The following is a 22,094-nucleotide window of genomic DNA, read 5'->3' as shown; positions in this document are numbered from 1 at the left end:
ACCTGTACAAGAGGGATGGGTTGCACTTGAACCAGAAAGGGTCCAATAACATTAGAGGGAGATTTGCTAGTGTTACCCAGAAGGGTTTAACCAAGTTCAGCAGGGGGGTGGGACTCTGAATAATAGAGGAGCCACCAAGAAGTCAGGGGGAAATACTTTAGCCATCGAGAGCAAGTTTACTATTCAGGATAACCAGGAGCACAGTAAAGAGAGAAATGACTTCTGGTTTAAAGTGCATTTAATTCAACGCACGAGGCGTGACTAGTAAGGCAGATGAGCTCAGAGCATGGATTAGCTCTGGGATATTATAGCCATAACAGAAACATGGCTGAGAGAAAGGCAGAACTTGCAGCTCAGTGTTCCAGAACACACAAGCAACAGGTGTGACAGAAATACGTGTAAGCGAGGAAGAGGAGTTGCTCTTTTAATAAGGGAGGACATTAAAAACAGTGCACAGAGAGGATATTCTTAGGGGGTCATTAAATGAGGCCACATGGTTGGAACTTAGAAACAAGAAGGGCATAGCCACTCTGTTGGGACTGTATTATAGACCCCCAAATAGCCAGCGGGTACTAAAGTAGCCGATGTGTCGAGAGATTGTAGATTCCTGTCTGAATAACAGTGTAGTATTGGTTGGAGATTTTAATTTTTCGCGGTACTGACTGGGTCACCTAGGGTGTAAAAGGCCCAGATGTGTCCAAGTATGTTTCCTAAATCAATATGTCGAGGACCCTATTCAGGAGGGTGCAACACTGGACCTCCTCTTCAGAAACGAGGTCAAGCAAGTGATTGAAGTATCAGTCGGAGAACACTTTGGGTCCAGTGACCATAACTCTCAGTTTTAACACAGTTATGGAAAAAGATAGGACAGGTCCACAGGTTAAGGTGCTAAACTGGAGCAGGGCCAATTTTGGGACCAAAATTAGGCAGGATCTAACAGTGTTCAATTGTGTGAGTCTGTTTGAAGGAAAAGGAACAACTGGCAAATAGGAGGCTTTTAAAAGTGTGACATCAAGAGTCCAGGAACAGTATGTCCTTGTTGGGGTGAAGGGAGAAGCTGGCAGGTTTAGGGGTCCCTGGCTTACGAGGGATATTGAGGGTCTGGTCAGGAAAGTGAAGGCATACATTGGGTTTAAGCTATTGGGCTCAAGTGAATCTGTTGATGACTATAAAAAGCATAGGATCACACGTAGGAGGGAAATCAAAAGAGCAAAAAGAGAGTATGAGATGGATCTGGCAGATAAGGTTGACAATAATCCTAAGAGGTTCAATAGTTACATTAAGAGTAAAAATCTAGGGAGTGTAGGGAGAGAATAGTCCCCTTAAAGATAAGCATGGCCATCTATTCGTGGAGCCACAGGAGATGGGGGAGATTTTTAATGAATATTTTTCCTCTGTCTTTGTTGAGCAGAGAGTCATGGATGCCAAGGAAATAATGGAAACAAGTGGGAATGTTTAGGACTGCACACATATTACTAGAGAGGAGGTGTTTGCAGCCTTAGATCACATTAAGATGAATAAATCTCCTGGGCCTGATGAAGTCTATCCTCGGATGTTGTGGGAGACTATGGGAGAAATTGCTCAGGCCCTTTTCTCATTTCTTTATTCATTAACAGAATGAGGGCGTCACTGGCTTGGTAGCATTTATTGCACATCCCTAACTGCTGAGAGGGTAGTTAAGAGTCAACTATATTGCCAATAATCGGCAATGGATTCATGGTCATTATTAGTTTCTTAATTCTGGATATTTTATTGAATTCAAATTCCACCATCTTCCAAGGTGGGATTTGAACGTGGGTCTCCGGAATGTTATCTGGAACTCTGTATTAACAATCCAGCAATAATACCACTAGGCCATCGCCTCCCCTAACCTTTGCAGGGATTTTTGCTTCATCTTGGCCACTAAAGAAGTTGTGGAAGAGTGGAAGGTGGCTTTCATTGTTTAAGAAAGGTAACAAAGACAAGCCAGGGAACTACAGGCCAGTGAGCCTGACATCAGTGGTAGGCAAGTTATTGGAGAGGATACTGAGGGACAGGATCAACCAAGATCTGGATAGTCAAGATCTGATTAGGGATAGTCAGCACGGATTTATGCGTGGAAAGTCATGTCTGATAAATCTTTTTAAATGTTTCAAAAAGGATAGATGAGGGTCGGGGCAGTGCATACTATCTCTCTGGAAATTAGCAAGGCCTTTAACAAGGTACCACGCAGCGGGCTAGTTATGAAGGTTAGGTCACATGGGATCCAGTGAGAGCGAGCTAATTGGACTCAAAATTGGCACGATGGTGGGAAGCAGAGGGTGATGGTTGTAGGTTGTTTCTGGGACTGGAGGCCTGTGACTAGTGATGTGCCGCAGCGTCAATGCTGGGACCTTTGGTATTTGTTATTTACATAAATGGTCTGGATGTGAATGTACAAGGCAGGATCAGTAATATTGCGGATGATACAAAATTAGGAGGTATCGTTGATAGCAAAGAGGGTTGTCAAAAATTACAGCGTGATCTTGATCAGTTGGGGAAGTGGGCTAAGAATTGGCACATACAATTCAATACAGATAAGTGTGGGGTTTTGCACTTTGGAAAATCAAACCAAGGTAGGACTCATGCAGTAAATGGTACAGTCCTGAGGAGTATTGTAGAACAGAGGGACCTAGGAGTACAAGTACATGGTTCGTTAAAAGTGACATACAGGTGGACAGGGTGGTAAAGAAGGCATTTCATCGGATGACACATTGAGTATAGGAGTTGGGACATTATTTGATTAATTATTTAATTGAAACATATTAAATTGAAACATACTTAATTGAGACATATAAAATAATCAGAGGGTTAGATAGGGTGGATAGGGAGAGCCTTTTTCCGAGGATGGTGATGGCAAGCACGAGGGGGCATAACTTTAAATTGAGGGGTGAAAGATATAGGACAGATGTCAGAGGTAGTTTCTTTACTCGGAGAGTAGTAAGGGAATGGAACGCTTTGCCTGCAACGGTAGTACATTCGCCAACTTTAGGTACATTTAAGTCGTCATTGGATAAGCATATGGACGTACATGGAATAGTGTAGGTTAGACGGGCTTGAGATCGGTATGACAGGTCGGCACAACATCGCAGGCCAAAGGGCCTGTACTGTGCTGTAATGTTCTATGTTCTATTATGTTACAGTTGTATAAGTTATTGGTGAGGCTGCACTTGGAGTATTGTGTACAGTTTTGGTCACTTTGTTATAGGAAAGACATAGTTAAACTGGAAAGTGTGCAATGATGTTGCCAGGACCAGTAGGCCTGAATTATAGGGAGAGGTTGTCCAGGATAGGACTTTATTCCTTGGAACATACGAGAATGAGGGGTGACCTCATTTAGGGGTATAAAATCATTAGGGGCATAGATAGGATGAATGCATATAGTCTTTTTCCCCGGGAAGGGGAATTAAAAACTAGAGGGCATGGGCTTCAGGTATGAGAGGAAAGATATAAGAAGGATCTGAGAGCCAACTTCTTAATGCAGAGAGTGGAGTGTATGTGGAATGGGCTGCTGAAGAAAGTGTTGAGGCAGGTACATAAGCAACATTTAAAAATGTTTGGATCGATACACGGATGGGGACTGTTTAGAGGGATGCAGACCAAATGCAGGCAATTTGAACGAGCTGAGTGGGCACCACTAGTTTGGGCCAAAGGGCCTACTTCCATGCTATGTTACTCTATGACTGTCCTCTGACTTGAAGTGTGGTGGCCCATCTCTCTCTAATGAAAGAACACCCCTATGGTTTGGTAAGACTATAGCAACCTGACTTGATTTTCTTAAATGTCTGCCATTGCTCCTCGATGGTCCTTTTTTAGCTAAACTTCTTTCAGGGTCCTTCCAGTACAACTAAGTTTAGTACAGTTGTTTCTAAGTTTCTTCCTGTGAAACAGATTGCTAGATTCTACATTTTATGAACACTGTTCACTAAGACGTTTTTTTTAACCCTGAGATCATTCATTAGACCTGCATTATTACACCATACCAGATCCAAAATAACCTGATTCTTGGTTGGAATCACAATATACTATCCTCAGAAACTATCTGAATACATTTCATGGAAAGAAATCTTCCTATGTACTGCTACATTCCTTATAGTTTACAACCAAATATTTAATACAGAAGTTTAACACAGAAGTTTAGGAAGCTTTGTCACCAGTTTTCTTAAAGTTTCAGCATGTTCATACGCCCAGAGGTGAAAGGTAAGGGAGTAAACATCCCTGCTCCTCATTTCCATACATTGAGCGTGAACTATTCTGGCTACACATGTTTGTGATCATTGGCAGTTTTGATGTATGCCATATTATACAGCGTTCTCCTTACTCCTTTCTCTTTGTCCCATGTCTCGATTACACTTCTTTTCTGAATCAGGGCTAATTAAGTATTAGGGCAGTATCTTTGCTCTCATAGTGCATTGATTCTGAAAATATTGAACTACTATAGCTATAGCTTCATTGCAGCAGCATAAAGTTGTGACTTTATGCCTTTATTATTTATTTTGTTATTCCCTTGAAGGAATTGTGAATTTGGAAACTTGCTTTGACATCCTATTAGGCGGAGCCAGTAGCAGTACTGTTTCAACCACTGGCTTCACTGCTGATACTATCTGGTTCCTATTGAGGAAACACTTTCAAACACTTTTTCCATGCAGGTATTTTGATTGAATAATAACAGTATTTGGTCCTGCAGACCCCATCTTCCTGCCCCCTGCATTTGGCAGGGTAGGCAAGCGGCAGACGTCAAGAACTGGTTATTTTTAGTCTTTGAGTCTCACTGGAATGATTCCTTGATGTTTCTCACCTACAATCCGTGCCTCCCATACTGGGGCCAGTGTGTTGATGAATTGAATAACTAGGTCTGTAGACTGGGCTAATAAGAGGTGGGTATATTTTGGGAGGGATTTTTACGTTGGCTTACAACACAAAAGGATATGGCACCATTGCAGACCAGCTATTTTTATTTAGAAAAAGCAATAAGTAGGGTCAAAGTAGGAGCAAAGGTTTTAAAAGGCAAAATTAATGACTCTTTACTTAAATGTGTGTACTATTCAGATAAAAATAAATGAATTAACAGCACAAATAGGGGTCATTGGGTATGTTTTATAGTCATTATGGAGACAAGATTACAATATTAAATCTGACAACTAAATATTCAAGGGTATGTGACTTTACAAAAGGGCAGGCAGGAAGGAAGGAAAGGGCTAGAAGGAACTGCAGATGCTGGAGAATCCGAGGTAACAAGGTGCAGAGCTGGATGAACACAGCAAGCCAAGCAGCATCATAGCAGCAGGAAAGCTGGCGGTTTGGGCCTAGACCGTCCTTTAGAAATGGGGGAGGGGAAGGGCCTGAAATGTCAGCTTTCCTGCTCCTATGATGTTGCTTGGCCTGCTAGGAAGGAAAAGGAGGTGGGGTACTTTTGGCAGTACTAGACAGAACAGTACACCAGTATTAAATGATGTAAAATTCATCCAGGTGGAGGCTAAAATTAACGAAGGGAAGAATCACTGATGAGAATAGTCTGCCTGCCCTCTAACAGTAACAGTTCTGTAGGACAGAATAAATCAGGAGATATTGTGGGCATGTAAGAAGACATTACATTAGTCGTCAATGACTTTAATCTTTATTAGATTGGGAAAATCAAATTGGCAGTGGTAGCCACAGTGAAGAATTCATAGAATGTATTCACATAGAATGATAATTTCCAAGAATAGCGCATCGTGGATTCAACCGGCGTCAAGCTATTTTAGATCTGGTAATGTATAATGAGGCAGAGTTAATTAATTATCTGCGTGAAAAATCACCTGGAAATAGTGACTGTAAAATTGTGGAGTTGTGATAAGGAGGGCAATTCAGGATGCAACCTGTAACTAGGCATGTGTCACAGGGATCAGTACTGGGAACAATAATTTGTAATATACACTAATGACTTGGATGATAGAATTTTTTTAATGGGATGGCGTCACTGGTTGGCCCAGCATTTATCAACCACCCCAGCTTGCCCTTTGAGAACATACTATGGCCAAGTTTTCAGCTGAATCAAAAATGGTTGGAAGGCAAGCAGTGAGGACACCAGTCATGTACAGAGGGATATACGCAGTGCACGAGTGCAGGGAAAAATAGCTTGGCAGATAGAATATTATGTGAAAAAGTGTGAGGTTATGCACTTTGACAGTAGGAATAGAAGGGCTGATGTCACCTAAGTAGTGGAAAACTGCAGGAAGACAACATACGGATTTGAGGTCCTTGTACGTGAATCACAAAATGTTAACACCCAAGTTCAGCAGGAATCGAGAAAGCACAGGACCAAGGACAAGTCAGAAACACCTGGAATAATATGAGCAGCTTTTGTCCCCTTATCTAAGGGAAGATAAAATTGCATTGGAAGCAGTCCACAGAAAGTTCACAAGATTGATTCTAGGTATGGAAGGATTTTCTTATGAGGCGAGATTGAGTAGTTTGGGCTTTTACTCATTGGAGTTTAGAGGAATGAGAGGAGACTTTATGTAAAACTTGTATGATTCTTAGTGGGCTTCACAGGATAGATGTGGAAAGGTTGTTTTCCCTTCTGAGAGTGTCTAGGATTAGAGAGCATAAACCTTAGAGTGAGGGGTTACCCGTTTAATACAAAGATGAGGTATTTCTTCTGAGTTGTCAATCTGTAAAACTCTTTCCTGCATAGAGCTGTCTAAGTTGGGGTGTCAAGTATATTCAAGATTGTGATAGATTTTTCATCGCTAAGGAAATTGAGAGTCATAGAACATAGAACATTACGGCACAGTACAGGCCCTTCGGCCCTCGATGTTGTGCCGACCTGTCATACTGATCTCAAGTCCATCTAACCTACACTATTCCATGTACGTCCATATGCTTAACCAATGACGACTTAAATGTACCTAAAGTTGGCGAATCTACTACCATTGCAGGCAAAGCGTTCCATTCTCTTACTACTCTCTGAGTAAAGAAACTACCTCTGACATCTGTCCTAAATCTTTCACCCCTCAATTTAAAGCTATGCCCCCTCGGGCTCGCTGTCACCATCCCAGGAAAAAGGCTCTCCCTATCCACCTTATCTAACCTAATGATTATTTTATATGTTTCAATTAAGTCACCTCTCAACCTTCTTCTCTCCAATGAAAACAGCCTCAAGTCCCTCAGCCTTTCCTCATAAGACCTTCCCTCCATACTAGGCAACATCCTAGTAAATCTCCTCTGCACCCTTTCCAAAGCTTCTACATCCTTCTTATAATGCGGTGACCAGAACTGTACGCAATACTCCAAGTGCGGCCGCACCAGAGTTTTGTACAGCTTCACCATAACCTCTTGGTTCCGGAACTCGATCCCTCTATTAATAAAAGCTAAAACACTGTATGCCTTCTTAACAGCCCTGTCAACCTGGGTGGCAACTTTCAAGGATCTGTGTACATGGACACCGAAATCTCTCTGCTCATCTACACTACTAAGAATCTTACCATTAGCCCTGTACTTTGCCTTCCGGTTACTCCTGCCAAAGTGCATCACCTCACACTTGTCTACATTAAACTCCATTAGCCCAGCTCTGCAGCTTATCTATGTCTCTCTGCAACCTACAGCATCCTTTGTCACTATCCACAACTCCACCGACCTTAGTGTCGTCTGCAAATTTACTAACCCATCCTTCTACACCCTCATCCAGGTCATTTATAAAAATGACAAACAGCAGTGGACCTAACACCGACCCTTGTGGTACACCACGAGTAACTTGTCTCAAGGATGAATATTTCCCATCAACTACCACCCTCTGTCTTCTTACAGCAAGCCAATTTCTGATCCAAACTGCTATATCTCCCACAATTCCATTCCTCCTGATTTTGTACAATAGCCTACTGTGGGGAACCTTATCGAACGCCTTGCTGAAATCCATATACACCACATCAAGCGGTTTACTCTCATCTACCTGTTTGGTCACCTTCTCAAAGAACTCAATAAGGTTTGTGAGGCACGACCTTCCCTTATCATAGGGTAAAGGCAGGAAAAAGTAGGTTTGAGGATTATTAGATCAGCCACAATTTTATTGCGGAATAGGCTTCTTGGGCCAAATGGCCTACTTCTGCTTCTGTGTCTTATGGTCCTTTTGAAAATGGGGAATGGACTACAATAAAAATAATGCTTCCTAGCAAATTCTGCAGCAATCTTCTTTTAGTGCATTTATCCATTAATAAGTACATCAGTTTATCAGATAATCTGATTTATTGCCTTGCATGTAACATTACAGATTAGTCTGTTGGATGAGCTAATTGGTCTATCTAGCTATAACTGACTGCTACTTCTGTAATCATAATTTGGGAAAATGTGGTCTGATTTGTAACGTGTCCTTCAAGCCTTCACTTGACTATCTCCCTCAATTGCACAATGGAGAGTTCTGGCTTTTGAACTGGGCCACAATGGCAACAATGTTCAGAAGGACTGTGTAAAAAAAGTACATAAATTACTGTGTAAAATCAGTTGTACATGTTCTGCACATAACAGGAGCACGTTGCCAAACTTGAAACTTCTGTACATTACTGACAAAGTGCTCCATTTGCATTGGGTTCTATCTTTCAGAAGAGATCTTAAACCAGAGTCAACATTATCCATTCAACTAACAATTCATTCTTCCACCGTCACAAATCAATTAACTGGTCATTAATGTCTTCAGTATTTATTGAGCAAATGTTTATTGGCACCACTGTGTCAGCTACTGTTCGGGTGGGATTTAATAGTCCAAGTTGCCTGTATGGAATCATTCCCAACGACTTTGTGGTATAGTCTCAGAGTTGATTGGACAGTTCTGCTTGTCAGCTGCCCCCATTCCAAATTGGAATAGCTAGTATCATTATATGCAGTTGTTAGCAGGACCATGCTTAATGCTTAATTGTGCACTTGTATGCCAGCCATTACAGTGGCATCACCAAGAGTACGTGAATGACACTGAGGCACTTCTGAATGTCCTGAGGAGTGTGACAACTGACAAGTACTATATAAATGCAAGTGCATTCATTTGTTTGTTTCTGCCCCTCGTGCTCTACTGTTATAAATACTGTATTGTATGATTATTACTGTTATTTCCACATCTTCTCTAAGAATATCATTTTATTCTCAGCACCTCAATTTGTTCCAGAACAAATACCAGCCAGTACAGTACAACAAGGGACCATTGTGAAAAACGGTAGGATAGTCACAACTGAAATATTAAAATCTCTAACATTTTTCTCACAGGGAGACAGTGTTACAGTAGTAATGTCGCTGGACTAGTAATCCAGAGACCTAGGTGAATGTCCTGGGGTCATGGTTTTGAATCTCACTAGGGAAAGACAATAAAATCTGCAATTGAAAGCTAGCCTGACGGTGGTAACTATTATCAATTATTGCTTTACAAAAAAAGCTCTGGCTCATTTAGTATCCTTTAAAAAAGGGAATTTGTCATCCTAACCTGCTGTGGCTTACATTTGACTGCAGATTCATAGCAATGTTGGGTGACTCATTACTGCCCGCTGTATCTGCCAGAGACCTCCACATCACGCCGAGGAATAAGACAAAACTTAAATGCATTCACTTAAACCTAACCATGATGCAATCCTAGCAGCTAGCCGTTTCATTGTAATATATTTTAACCAACAAAACTAATGTTGTGGTTTATTTAAGTGATGTACAGATAGCTGTAAAGAAACATATATGACAATTTCTCTGGAGGCCTAATGGTACGGTCACTTTCTCTGAGCCATGTAAACAGACAGGATACTAGAGTTAATCATGGGTCAGTGTTAACCTGATGGGCTGGCACGGTGGTTCAGTGGTTAGCACTGCTCCCTCACAGTGCCAGGGACACAGGTTTGATTCCGCCCTCGGGAGACTGCCTGTGTGGAGTTTGCGCATTCACCCCATGTCTATACAGGTTTTCTCCAGGTGCTCTGGGTTCCTCCTACATTCCAAAGATGTGCAAGTTAAGTGGATTGGCTATGCTAAATTGCCCGTAGTGCAGGCTAGGTGTGTTAGCCATGGGAATGTAGGTTTACAGAGATAGGTAGGGGGATGGGTCTGGGTGGGATGCTGTCCAGTGTCAGTGTGGACCTGTTAGGCCAAATGGCCAGTTTCCACACTCTGGGGATTCTTTAATCAACCTAGTTAATCTTAGCTGGCACACGGATTAGGGCACAGGAATTATTTTATTCATTATCTCCATAGTCAAAAGCGAAACAGTTACACATGCAAAGTGCAAATTAGTAAATTGCTACTTGATAGTACTTAACTTACGTTTTGCTAAGAAAATATTTTGTGGAAGCTTCTCATCTTGCATGCAAAAAGACAATTGATAAAACAGTATTTATAACTGTATGGAAGGAGAGTCCTAATTAGTTTTGTGTAAAACATCCCTTGGCAGTGAAGAGCTGACTTGTTCCAACTATCATCTCCTGAGCATTTTTTTTTACTGATTTTTTTTTTTATTATGTCAGGGCTGTTAGTTTTAAATCAGACATGGTAGTGCAACCTCCATCAGTATGTCATTGGCTCCAATCTTCCTCTAAAGAGTTGGGTGCACAACATTATGCAACATATCTATATAGGTCTGAAGGACAATTTCACTGCTGAAGATCCTGTCTTTGAATTGAGATGTTAAACTGTTGCATTTACCTTCTTGGGTAAACTTAAAAGATTCTGTGGAGTACTTTTAAGACAAGCAGTTAAATTCTAGTGACCTAGAAAAGATTTATTCCCCACTCAATATCACTAAAACTGATTTTCTGGTAATTTATTTCATTGCTGATTATGGGGGTTGTAGTTGTTTCTTATGTCTACACTTCCAGCGTATTGCTGTGACCTGAGTTTGAGCTGTGCAAATTTGTTGTTTCGTTCTCATGTTTGTCTTTCCTCATGTATGGAATAAGTAGGTTTCAGATGCAAATATATCATAAACATTTGCCTTGTTTTCACTAATCAATTTATGGGCTTTCTTGTGCAGGAGAAGACTTTAATATTGGAAGTGAAACGGGTCAGAGGTAGGTATATACTGTCAGTATTAGTCATATCATTTTTAAAAAGAGGCAGAAATAACATTACCTTTGTTTAACTCTCAAATGTGGTTTCTCTTTAACTTGGTGATTGAAAGACTTTATTGTAGAGAGAGATGGTTTAAATTTTCCCCATTAATTATTAGCACTAATTTTGGGTGCAGATCAATTCAGGGCTGTATTAGATGCAATTGGCTTCCAAGTTACTGCACATAACTTATAGCCAATATTATTAGGGGAAACGTAGAGGGAGAATCGCAGGTATGAACACTTCATCACCATTTTACTGTATTGTGTTGTCACGCCAGTTTAATTTGCTATTTGAAGTGTTTTACGATGTCTTTTTTTTTCCCAAGATGATGATGTTTGTGTCAGTCTAATGATAATTGTTGCAACTGTGCCTAAAATATCAAGCTGCACACCTACTGCTGTGTTTGTGCATCATCTTGGAATTTCTTTAGAAGGTTCAGCTTTTTGTTCTTCAAGAGAATTTTAATTTCAAAACCAGAATTTGTTTGATCTTCCCTCCACTGTTTCTCCCACATAACCATCCCAAACATTTTAATACTTTAATTCTTTAATTCTTTATTTCCCTGTAAGCAGGGCAGCCCATAAGAAACAATCTGTTCAACTCCAGCCTGAAGGTCTCCTTATTAACCCTTTCTGTAAGAGACAGGAATTGACTGCTTTCGCCCTGTGTAACTGTGTTCCATGGATTGAGAGTTCACCAAAATATTGATTTGTAGCTGTGTGTTGGATTGTTTTAAGCATTTTTCCCATTTTCTTTTGACTCTGTTTGCTCACTAAATCTAAACACTAGCTTATTGCTAAAAAGCTTTGACCCTCTCTGGGCAGATGCTCTGACTGAATCAAAGGATATGATGATTAAGTTTGGTTTTGGGATAAGGATGAATCTGATGTTATTGTACGTGGTTTTATGTTAACTGATCTTTCAAATGTCTTTCCTCCTCAACTGAGAGATGGAGAGAGCCATTGGGAAATGCCCTGTTAGCGTATTGAGGTCCCTGTCTTAAACTTGAGTATCTCTGTTGTTTTCAGGTGTAATTCCCTGTGGTGAGTCCAAAGGAAAGGACCCAAGTCCATTTCTCCCTTTTTTTGTGCTAAATGTTGTTCTCTTTTCTTTTTCACCAATATTAGCTAAAATTGTTGAAGGGATCTTGTCTTAAGTTAGCCCTGAGATTACAAGGTGATTTTTAAAAAAATTGTTCTTAAGACTGCTAGGAAGTAGCAGTAAATTCTTGTAATAGGTATACTGTTTTGGACAAACATTTTTTCTGCTATTTTTGGTATCCAAAAATAAGCGTTTAAGTTATTTTTTCCCATTCATGTTTATTGTTTATGAATTTCTAAACGTTAAAGATGTATTTTAATAAAAGGTGGAAATAATGCTCACGCATATTTTCTTGGCAGTGAAGCAAAGAGCAATCTAGAAAAATCAAAAAGCCCCAGTAGAAGAAATATAAAGGCTGAAAAGGAGAGTGAGGAGTCATCATCCCTTCAGGAGTCTTCTGAAAATGGACAACGGAAAAGGCCTTCACGACCAGGCTCTTCAACAGGGGCAGCAAAAGGTAGGGCCCAAGTTCTTATATGCACCATATGAAACACTACTCTGACTTTCATTTCATAAAATTAAGATAGATAGCATCTTCACTTTTATTTGAACAGATTTATTTGACAAAATCTGTTGATTTTTTTTTTTCCCAGGGCTTTGCCAATGAACATGCAGGCTTAGGGACTATCTTTGTACCACCAAGTTGTTACAAGTTGTGTTGCTGCCCTGTGGCCGAATGGACCCCGCAGTCAATTAAGTCTGAGTTCAAGTTTTAGTCTTTTGATCTCACGGGCCACTAGTTGGAACTGTGCAGTCGACTTTAATCCCTCCTAACCCCATCTAGTTCTGGGGTTGGGGGAAAGCTTCATCTGGATCTTCTGTAAACCAGTGACCTTTTCAAACATTCCGTGTGTGTAGATATTATGCCATGTTATTAGATACTGAGCTTCCTCCCCATTGGCCATTATTGTCTTCCTCTACTTAGGCTCTTAAGTAAGTGCTAGTTAGCGTAAAAATATTGCATAGCATCTTTCACAACCAATGAGCGTCCCACAGCACTTTACGTCGCCGAAGTGCATTTTGAAGTTGTTGTAAACTATGTCCCATTTTGCATCAGCATGGCCTGGAGAGGAAGGAAAGTAGAGAAATTGGGTCTTGAGTATCAAGCTGTCATTTTATTCCCTGAAGCAGTCTCTCTGTTGGTGGAAATTGTTGATCTTGCAAGACTAGAACTGAACAGGAAGACAGGCCATTAGGAACTTTGGATTCATTTTAGTTCAACTTCGTACGGAGTGCACAATGGGAGTATACAATATTTGCATTTTCACATCAGTAAAGTGTTAAAATACTGTGATATGGGGAACATGGTGTTGTATCCTGTGGAGATGTGTTTAACATATAAATATTAATAGTTACGTATGTATATGTAGATATTTATTTGTTTCATGTGAGTATGGCCTGAAAATAAGTCCTTGGCATTTTATCTGTTGATGTTAGTGATGGGTTTTCAATACCCTGTACACTCGACAGACCCCAAGTCTGAACTGAACCCATGTAGCTGGTTCTATCTGAACCACATTTTAACCAGATTGTCTAACCGGCCTCCATATTTCTGCAGATACACTCTGCATTGGGGTGGAGTTTGATTAACTTCCGAGTGAAGGCTTCAATTATGAAAAGTGGAATGGGAAGCAAGGAGGCAGAGCCCAGAGTGGAGCAACTTTACTACTTAGTCAGTCATTGACTCATTACGGTTACTGAAAAGGAGTGCTGAACTGTTCTAATTTTTCCAAGCTGTTTCCTACTGCTTTAGAACTTGAAATAAAATAAAACTGTCTCTTTATGATGCCAAATAGATCAAAAGTAAGAATTATTTTGTAGCAACCGACAGAAGGTATAATCTTATCTGCTCAGTTTTTCTTGAACTCTGACAAGGGTATGGTTTTTTGGGCACCTTTGGCAAAGGCCAATTCTTTGGTGCAAAATTGAGAAATAGCGTTGGCAAGCACTTTGACAGTGGGGCATTCCATCTTCACCCAATATCCACATGCAATGTGTTCTGGCCAATCATGTGAACCCTGTGGGTCTTCCTTCCTGGCAAATAATCATCTTTGGTCTGGGGGGAGGCCAGTTATTAGAATATTCTCATTTATAAGCGTCATGTGAAATGATATCTGAGGTTTCAGTGTTTCATGTGTATTGTGTGGAGCTCCTCCTGCAGTAATATAACTCACAAATATTGAACCAGTTTCCACCTTGCACTAAAATTTGGATGCACATTGGGTACTGCCTTTACTAATGAAACAATTTCAGAATATCTGCACTTTTTCTTTTCCAAAGAAACACGCTTATCTTCTTTCCCTCCTTCTTTTCCTAGATACCAGTACAGGCACCAGCCCAACACAAACAAAACGAAGAAAATCCAAATGAAATCTCTCAGTTGTATACGTGTGAAGTGTAAATGTTTGTGAATTTAATTAATTTTTTCTAGCCTACTTTTCTAGCATGAACTTGTGTATAGAAAACTGTTTTAATATTTGTCCCACTGAAATGTGACTTTAAAAAAAATTTCTTTATATTCTGAAACTGTTTAACAAGGTAAAAACCTGTCATACAGCCAGTAAAAACCTTCCAGAATGTAACTGTACTGGTAATTTCTGTTGCAAAGCTAAAGTAAATTGCCAGCTTTTGTCACTGTCACAAATCTTGTTAGAATGTAGTATGTTGTTTTTAATTGGTATTTCTGACTTTTGAAGTGAATGTTTTTAAGTCTTAAATGTGAGTATTTGTACCTGGGTGCAATGAACTCCATCTCCACTGGATGGTTGAGTCCAAAGCATATCCCTTTCCAGTTAGTCTGTGAGCTATTTCACTTCAATAAAGGAAAAATACTGTAAATTTTGAAAACCCGAAACAAACAGTGCTGGAGAAACCCAGCTCGTCTGGCAGAATCTGTGGAGTGTAAAAGAGTCAACATTTCAAATTTGGTATAACTTTTCTTCAGTTTGAACATTGAACATTTGTTCAGTTGGAACGTTGCCTCTGTTTTTCTGTCCACAGATGCTGCCAGACCTACTGAGTTTCTCCAGCATCGGTGTTTATTTCACTTCAGTTATATGCTCATGTACATTAGTTCCCCTAAAACTTCACTCTGGGAAGTTCGTTTCCCCTCCCTGAATAGATACAGAGGTGCAGAATATTATGAATGCTGAAAATCTGAAATAAAAACAGAAAATACAGGAAATATCCCTTCAGGTATTACAAAATGCCTTGATACAAAATATTAACTGCCCCCCTCTCTGCAAGTGTTGCCTGACTATTTCCAGTGTTTTCTGTTTTTAATTTAAAGAAATAAACAGCACAGCTCGTTATGATGTTGAATTGAAGAGCCAGTCCAACTCTGGCAGATTTTGAAGCCTCCTTGTCACAAGCATTGAGGTTGTAGTGGCATTGCAGATTGAGTTAGTTTTGTGTGGAAATAGTGAGCATGAATAATCATTCCTCCAGTGTCTGCCATTGAGCATTACATTGTGATGTAAAGCTAAGCATAAAAAACAATTGAAATTATTTCAGGTGGTGAGTGGATTAGTGGCTATTAGATAAAAACAAATAATATAATTTAGACTCCCCACAATTCAACTGCAGTACAGAGTTTCCAGGCAGTCATTGCTACTTAAGAGTCATCAGCTGTGTACAGTTTAATCTACTTGTGTGTCAAAGTAAAATTAAATGTAGAAATACAGATTTGTAAAGAATTAACACCTCTGGTGATAGCTGTTAATTGTACAATTTTTGACAACCTGCTTCTATTTGACTTTGTGCATATCAGATGTATTAGAATGCAATTTTTTAACTTGTGACCTTCTACCTGGTGTAGTGTTTATCTTTTTCACTCACTGACGCTTTTACATTTCTCCTCTCGACAAGAGGCTGGAATGTCATTTGAGGGTTTTCAGACTCAGCTCTCTCCAAATGTTTAGTACTGCTTTTCCTCCCTCAGCCAGCAGGTGCCTTGCTACCAAATTAGACTCTCCTGTACTTCTCATCAGGGACCTTGACTGAAGTGCCTGAATCAGATGAGGGCTGTATTGCTATTCACTTTAAAAAAAAATAGCTTGCATTTTTAGAAGCCTACTGTTTAAAGTTGGAGAGGCTCTAAAGAAAAGGATGTAGGTAGTGGGTGATAGGTGGTTGAAAGACTTAATTATTATTCATTCCTACAAAACCATTTTCTTTTTAGCACAATATTGCATTAAGTCCTGTAATGTCCAAACTATGGAAAGTAGTGCTTTCTTTAGTTGTTACTTGGCCTCATTTCAGAGTTACAATTTAGTGGATTTGTGCAACTTTTTATGGAGGAAGAGGAAATTATCTTTTCATCTGGATGCAGCATTGTCCAAGGACAATTAGTTATTTAAACCAATTCTTGCATAAAAGTTTGAAACCCTAGTTTCTGATTTCCTATTGAAAGGATAGTTCTGCAAGAGGTCCTGTGGGGGGATTGTTGGAATCAACTGTCTGATCTTCCCTCTATCATAAAGTCAGAAGTGGGGATTTCTGCATATTGTTGCAATTTTTCATTACCATGTGATTGCCCAGGTTATGCTGCAAGTAGCTAAGCAAGTTCAGGCTTGGGTTCAAGTGGTAGGAATGTTACTGGTCACTTAAATGTCTTGTAAACCTAAGATAATCTAACAAGCTTCCTTGACATTCAACAGCATCATCACTATCCTGGGGATTACCATTGATCAGAAACATACCGGACTAGCTATAAATGTAGCTACAAAAGCAGGTTGGAACCTAGGAATTCTGCACCAAATAGCTCCCCACCTGCCACTTCAAAGCTTATCTATTATCTGCAGGGCACAAGCTAGGAGTGTAGTGGAATGCTGTCTACTTATCTGGATGAGTTTAGCTGCACAAAAAGCTCGATACTATCCAGACAATGTCTGCTTGATTAGCACCGTAAATATTCATTCACGCCACCATGTTTATAACTACGAATACTATACATTTACCCTCAATGTGCTGCAGTAAATCACCAAGCTCCTTTGGTAAAACTAGAAGCCTCAGTGTTGCTATAATTACTGAGTTGCCACATTGTGCCAGCATTGCAGAAAATGTTTAAGGTGGTTGGTCAAGTCTGCCATCAAATGACCTCGTCCCAGCTTCCGCATGCATCTTGGACACGATGTGTGAATGACTTGCCCAGTAAAGCTTCTCACCATTGCTGAAGACCAGGACAGTATTGACAAATTCAGTGACAGTAACACTATTGAAAGTAGAGGAAGATGGTTGGGATGGCCATTTCCTGACATGGTTGCAGTGCAAGTGTTGCTCTGCCATGTATTTGCCAACGTTTCTATTTTTGCTGCAAGCAAGCTCCAGTTGTTTCATTGAGAGTTGAATCATAACTGAGCACCATCATCATCAGTGAAACTCTCTACACCTGACCTTTAATATAGGAAAAATCTTTGATGAAATAACCAGAGAAGATTATCCTGGGACTTTTACCAGAGAACTTGTGTCGTGATATCCTGATACAAAGATGATTTTCCCCCCCCCCCCCCCCCCTCTGAAAAACAGCCCATTTCCTTGGTGACTCTGACCAGGAGTGCATTTTTCCCCCGCACCCCCTACCCGGCCTACATCTTGCCTTAATTTTACTAGAACCACATTGCAATCTTCGAGAGCAGTCTCAGTCTGTTCTTCTGTCCCTACTTGGGCCAAAACTGCAAATGGAGGCTGGAGCAAAGTGCAGTTAGGAATCGTAGCAGCAGAGCACAGAAGAGGCCCTTCAGCTCAACAGAAGCTACTAAAATCTACACCAATCCTACTAGGCCCAGAACATTGAATGTTATGACATTTCAAATAACCTTAAAAAAAATGGAGTAAGCGAGTTCCTGCCTCAAGTGCCCTTGCAGGCAGCACATTCCAGATTTCCACAAGCCTGCGGGTAAAAAATTCCTCCAGGTCATCTCTAAACCTTCTGCTTGTTACAGTAAAATTATACACCCTTGTTATTGATCTTTCAGCTGCCTCTCTTCACTCTGTCTACACCCCTCTTAATCCTACGTACCGCCATCAGGTCAACACTCTGCTTTAAAGAAAACAATTCAAGCTTTTCCTGCTTATTCCTAGGTAAGGTGCTTTATTCCAGTCAACATCCTGGTGAATTTCCTTTGCATCCCCTCCAGTGCAATCATATCCTTCCATTAGGGTGGTGACCAGAACTAAACATAGTACTCTAGCTGTGCCCTAACCAAAATCTTATACAGCTCCAACATAATCTCACTACTCTTAGAATTGGTACCTTGACTGATAAAAGGTAGTCAAAGCAGCAATATGGGGCACTTGCCTGTATTAACCTTCAAGGACCTGTGAACAAGCAACCCAAGACTCCAAGATAGTGGGAACTGCAGATGCTGGAGAATCCAAGATAACAAAATGTGAGGCTGGATGAACACAGCAGGCCAAGCAGCATCTCAGGAGCACAAAAGCTGACGTTTCGGGCCTAGACCCTTCTTCAGAGAGGGGGATGGGGTGAGGGTTCTGGAATAAATAGGGAGAGAGGGGGAGGCAGACTGAAGATGGAGAGAAAAGAAGATAGGTGGAGAGGGTAGAGGTGGGGAGGGGAATAGGTCAGTCCAGGGAAGACGGACAGGTCAAGGAGGTGGGATGAGGTTAGTAGGTAGATGGGGGTGCGGCTTGGGGTGGGAGGAAGGGATGGGTGAGAGGAAGAACAGGTTAGGGAGGCAGAGACAGGTTGGACTGGTTTTGGGATGCAGTGGGTGGAGGGGAAGAGCTGGGCTGGTTGTGTGGTGCAGTGGGGGAAGGGGACGAACTGGGCTGGTTTAGGGATGCGGTGGGGGAAGGGGAGATTTTGAAACTGAAGTCCACATTGATACCATTAGGCTGCAGGGTTCCCAGGCGGAATATGAGTTGCTGTTCCTGCAACCTTCGGGTGGCATCATTGTGGCACTGCAGGAGGCCCATGATGGACATGTCATCTAAAGAATAGGAGGGGGAGTGGAAATGGTTTGCGACTGGGAGGTGCAGTTGTTTGTTGTGAACTGAGCGGAGGTGTTCTGCAAAGCGGTCCCCAAGCCTCCGCTTGGTTTCCCCAATGTAGAGGATGCCACACCGGGTACAGTGGATGCAGTATAATCACATTAAGCAGAGGTTCACCTGCACATCTGCCAATGTGGAATGTCATCTTGGGGCCTGGGATAGGGGTGAGGGAGGAGGTGTGGGGGCAAGTGTAGCATTTCCTGCGGTTGCAGGGGAAGGTGCTGGGTGTGGTGGGGTTGGAGGGCAGTGTGGAGCGAACAAGGGAGTCACGGAGAGAGTGGGCTCTCCGGAAAGCAGACAGGGGTGGGGATGGAAAAATGTCTTGGGTGGTGGGGTCGGATTGTAGATGGCGGAAGTGTCGGAGGATGATACGTTGTATCCGGAGGTTGATGGGGTGGTGTGAGAGAACGAGGGGGATCCTCTTTGGGCGGTTGTGGCGGGGGCGGGGTGAGGGATGTGTTGCGGGAAACGCGGTCCAGGGCGTTCTCGATCACTGTGGGGGGGAAAAGTTGCGGTCCTTGAAGAACTTGGACATCTGGGATGTGCGGGAGTGGAATGTCTTATCGTGGGAGCAGATGCGGCGGAGGCGGAGGAATTGGGAATAGGGGATGGAATTTGTGCAGGAGGGTGGGTGGGAGGAGGTGTATTCTAGGTAGCTGTGGGAGTCGGTGGGCTTGAAATGGACATCAGTTACAAGCTGGTTGCCTGAGATGGAGACAGAGGTCCAGGAAGGTGAGGGATGTGCTGGAGATGGCCCAGGTGAACTGAAGGTTGGGGTGGAAGGTGTTGGTGAAGTGGATGAACTGTTCGAGCTCCTCTGGGGAGCAAGAGGTGGCGCCGATACAGTCATCAATGTACCGGAGGAAGAGGTGGGGTTTGGGGCCTGTGTAGGTGCGGAAGAGGGACTGTTCCACGTAACCTACAAAGAGGCAGGCATAGCTGGGGCCCATGCGGGTGCGCATGGCCATCCCCTTAGTCTGTAGGAAGTGGGAGGAGTCAAAAGAGAAGTTGTTGAGGGTGAGGACGAGTTCGGCTACGCGGATGAGGGTGTCGGCAGAGGGGGACTGGTCAGGCCTGCGGGACAGGAAGAAGCAGAGGGCCTTGAGGCCATCTGCATGCGGAATGCAGGTGTATAGGGATATAAAGAATCCCTCCGTTCCTGAGTTTGTGTTCTGCCTTGCATCAGGTATTCCCTTTCATTGCACTTTTGGGGAAGAGTGCATCACTTCACAGTTTTCAGGGTTAAATGCCATTTATCACTGATTTCCTGATCGGACCAACATGTCTGCATCTTTCTGTAACTCATTGACAATCACCCACCATGCTTAGCATCCTGTACAAACTTGCCCATTCCTCCCTACCCCTACATATTTTTTGTGCATCATTCCTACATCTCAATAAAAGAACAGAACACAAAAATGCTGCAAAAAAGAACTGCAGGTTAGGCAGCAGCTGTGTAGAGCATTTCAGGTCTGTGATCTTCCATTAGAACAGAGAACAGTCAAATGTGATACGTTTGGGTGGGACAGAGTCAAATCTGTGAAAAGTAAAAAAGTCTTGTCATCATTCAGAATGTGCAAGAGTTTGCACATAATTTACATGACTTCTTGTAGCTAGTGTTAGGAACACTGTCTTAATGTGAATATCTTGAATCAGCCTATTCAGACAGGTTAACAAAGTGTGAAGCTGGATGAACACAGCAGGCCAAGCAGCATCTCAGGAGTTGAGTTCATCCAGCTTCACACTTTGTTATCTTGGATTCTCCAGCATCTGCAGTTCCCATTATTTCTGTTCAGACAGGTTATGGCACACTTCTGTAACTTGAACCTGGACCTTCTTGCTGAGGTGGGTCTATACAACTGTACCATGGGAGTACAGCATTTGCATAATATGCTAAATGACCTCCTGTAATGTAAAATAAGCAGCACACACCTAGTGACTCAAGGGGAGCAATATGACCACAGCAGAATCATTAAGAGATTGTATGCACAATTGAGCTGCCCTTGCCCAAATTTCACAAATTATTTCCATTAATCTTCAAGGTGATAGCAACAGCTCTACAAAGGATAACTTCATCTTAGTCATTAGACTTAAAATTCCAAGTGTTTTGAAGCGGTCCGAGAATTATAAATCAAGCAATTCTACACTATTAATCTTGAAAGTGAAAGACTCAGGACAACACTTTTGGAAAAAGTGAACTTTTATGAAAATAGTGAAATTCCCACAGTCGAGTGGCTACAATAGTATTAATGTAAGCACTATTACCACACCCATAGTCCAATTATAAATTTCACACTTCCAAGAATTAAAAAATTAAAGACTAAAAGAAAAACAAGCTGCCTCTTTTTGCATAGGACTTTACTGTTGCTACTTAAGTCTCCATTTCCTTTTTTAAATATACATACACAATTTAAAAACCCAAACCATCTCCAAAGTGGAAGGCACATACACAGTCAATTCAGTACATGAGAGGTAAGTTACTGATGAAAACAAGCAGTTTTTTCTAATTAAATATTTTACGTTATCTAGTAACACTACAGTGTACACTGGGAATTGTAATTAGAACAAAGTAACCTTGTGTTATTACAGAAATGTGGCTTGATCACTATAGCTGCTCAGTAGAATATGCAAAATCATTTATAATACGACAACAAAATTTCCAAAAATGACACCATTGTTTGGTACTGTTGTTTCATCCTAATATGCTGTAAATATAATCTGGAAATGATGTTGAACGTCCAGCAGGTGCTGTGTATAGAACAGAACTGCAACATTTTACTTTCTAAAGCTAGAGCTGGGCAACATTAATGATAGAAACAGAGGAAGAATATTATGCAGATTTCCTTGGAAAAATACTAAGTCAATAAGAGACTGGGATTAAACAAGGTCACCCATCTGGAGAAAACACAAGG

At 41.4% G+C, this 22,094-nt stretch overlaps 1 protein-coding gene across 5 annotated transcripts in view; it reads left to right on the top strand.

Moving 5' to 3' along the window:
• ncoa6 (nuclear receptor coactivator 6) overlaps positions 1–15,968 on the top strand; it is a 57,823-nt gene extending 41,855 nt beyond the window's left edge. For all 5 annotated transcript variants that reach the window (XM_048550063.2, XM_048550064.2, XM_048550059.2 and 2 more), the window contains 4 exons: positions 9,134–9,199; positions 10,991–11,027; positions 12,471–12,628; positions 14,489–15,968. In XM_048550063.2, the coding sequence (XP_048406020.1) occupies positions 9,134–9,199; positions 10,991–11,027; positions 12,471–12,628; positions 14,489–14,541 (314 nt within the window). In that variant the 3' untranslated portion in view covers positions 14,542–15,968. The remainder of the gene's footprint in view (positions 1–9,133; positions 9,200–10,990; positions 11,028–12,470; positions 12,629–14,488) is intronic.
• The last annotated feature ends 6,126 nt before the right edge of the window (positions 15,969–22,094 follow it).

This window comes from Stegostoma tigrinum, chromosome 19, assembly GCF_030684315.1.
Source record: "Stegostoma tigrinum isolate sSteTig4 chromosome 19, sSteTig4.hap1, whole genome shotgun sequence".
Taxonomy (NCBI): Eukaryota; Metazoa; Chordata; class Chondrichthyes; order Orectolobiformes; family Stegostomatidae; genus Stegostoma; species Stegostoma tigrinum.
This window is presented reverse-complemented; position numbering and strand designations above follow the sequence as displayed.